The sequence below is a fragment of the Halyomorpha halys genome, unplaced genomic scaffold (genome assembly GCF_000696795.3).
Source record: "Halyomorpha halys isolate HHAL.00 unplaced genomic scaffold, Hhal_1.1 Scaffold2352.1, whole genome shotgun sequence".
Taxonomy (NCBI): Eukaryota; Metazoa; Arthropoda; class Insecta; order Hemiptera; family Pentatomidae; genus Halyomorpha; species Halyomorpha halys.
In genome coordinates this window covers 5,232-7,243 of record NW_027104704.1, presented here as the reverse complement: position 1 = coordinate 7,243, position 2,012 = coordinate 5,232, and the positions used below count along the sequence as shown (strand labels likewise).

At 34.6% G+C, this 2,012-nt stretch overlaps 1 protein-coding gene across 1 annotated transcript in view; it reads right to left on the bottom strand.

Annotated features, from left to right (window-relative positions):
• Positions 1–288: 288 nt before the first annotated feature.
• LOC106691436 (uncharacterized) overlaps positions 289–2,012 on the bottom strand; it is a 4,013-nt gene continuing 2,289 nt past the window's right edge. Inside the window, exon 2 of the mRNA XM_014437204.3 lies at positions 289–1,427. Coding sequence (XP_014292690.1) covers positions 408–1,427 — 1,020 coding nt within the window. The 3' untranslated portion in view covers positions 289–407. The remainder of the gene's footprint in view (positions 1,428–2,012) is intronic.

Genomic DNA, 2,012 nt, shown 5'->3' with positions numbered 1-2,012 from the left:
AATTTTCCACAGGATATACCTTGTATTAAAAACAAAACAAAATATAAAAAAACATGTAATACATATATGAGGATTTCAGCTAAGCCTCACAACATAGATAACTTCAAATCTATCATAATCTTTAGACATTAATGATTTTACTGCAAGAAAATAAGATGATGCCCATCACCAGCAGTAGTAGTGGTAGGAGAGGTTGTTGATTTTGATGTGGTAGTGGTGAGAGGGGTTGTTTGGGTAGGTGTAGGAGTTGGCGTGGTTGTGTGGTGGGTCGTATGTTTGGTTGTGTGCTTAGTCGTGTGATGTCTAGTAGTACGTTTTGTATGAGTGGTGGTGGAATGAGGTGCATGTTTAGTGGTATGGTGGTTATTTTCATCGAATTGAGTGGAATAATATGATTCATTTGAATCCTAGATGTTATCGTTGCCTTTTGGATACCACGAGGTTGGTCGTGTTGTATGCTGTGTAGTATGTTTACTAGTTGGATGTCGAGTTGTTCTATGTTCGGGCGATGTTGGGAGTCTTGTAGTTTGTTCTTTGTCCACAGAGGATAAATTGATTTTTTCACTAGAATAGCTTTCATTATTTTTACATTGGGCGTTCAGTCCCACTAAGCGATCATAGGTGGCAGAACAAAGATCTTGAGAGTTTTTTTCTGTAGTATTCAATAAATTTGGTAAAATGTGCCCCAAACAGCCCAATGAAATCGTTTTACGCGGACTTTTCTGGGAACATAAGTTGTAACACCATTTTGAATCAGTACAATGTTTCACAGAAAACATAGGACACACAGGCACGCACTGTGGGCCCCTCGGCGACACGGCACAAAAATCATTCTCTGAGCACCTCCCGCAATCAGTCTTGTCTTCGCAGGCACCGAGCTCATCAGACCCGTCCCAGCAGTCGAATATCCCATCACATGTCTTTTTGAAATTAATGCATTCTCCACTGGCACACTGGAATTCATAGGGTTCTTTCTTGCAATGTATTTTGCTCTGATTTGCATAGATGTCATTAGTGTTTATAATATTTTCAGGTTTCCCATCTGGTAATGTAAAATTACATTCAGCCGACAAGGAATCAGGTATAAGCGCAGTGAGTTCAGAATCAGTCAAATTTTTATCCATTTGTACCTGGCTCAAAATTACTTCTGAAGCATTCTTTAGCACAGATATTTGTGACATCCAATCGTCAAATGGTAAGAGGATATTTTTCATTACTGAATAAAAATTGGAAAACTCATCAAAAAAGGGTTTTGGGTCATTACACGAAGGGTCTACCTGGGTCATTGAGAGATTTGAATAGAAATCATTTGCGTATGTCTTAAGAATTTTGACTCGATCGTCAGCTATGGCAAGATGTTTTTCAATTTGGTCCTTTAAGGCTGGCAACTCGTTGGTAGATCCATTTTCTTTCCCAATTCCAAAAGTCTGTAAAAGAAGATTTTGAGAATTATTATTCTTATTAAAATGGATTTAAAAAAAAAAGAAGCTTTTTACTACTGAAATAATATAATAATAGTTGGCTCTGAAAACTAAAACATCATCAAATTTAACTAACAAAATTATGGGCAAGTTATGGGGTAAAAAAAGTTTTTGATTTTTGTGATTTTATTGGATCCAATGCCTAATAAATGCATGTTAAAAATTAATTGGCCAAGATGGTAGAACATATAACATTTACCTTTTTCTCAAAAATATTAACATATTTAAGTTTTTGATCAAAAAATCAAATAATCAGAGTTTCATTACAAGCTGGATAAATTTCTAAATTCTAAAACTTCCCAAATTGTTGAAAATAATAGATCACAAAATTTTTAATGTCAGCACATTCGTTTTTACCAAATGATAGAGATTTTAGCCAAAAAGAAATGGCATTAAAAAAATATAATTTTCTGTTTGTCCCCCAAGATTATTAAAATATTATGTAAAAGTGTTGGAAATGTGTTAACTTTATTGTACATGAAATCTTAGATTACGTTGAATGGATTTGTGCTCCTTCAAATTTTATAACGA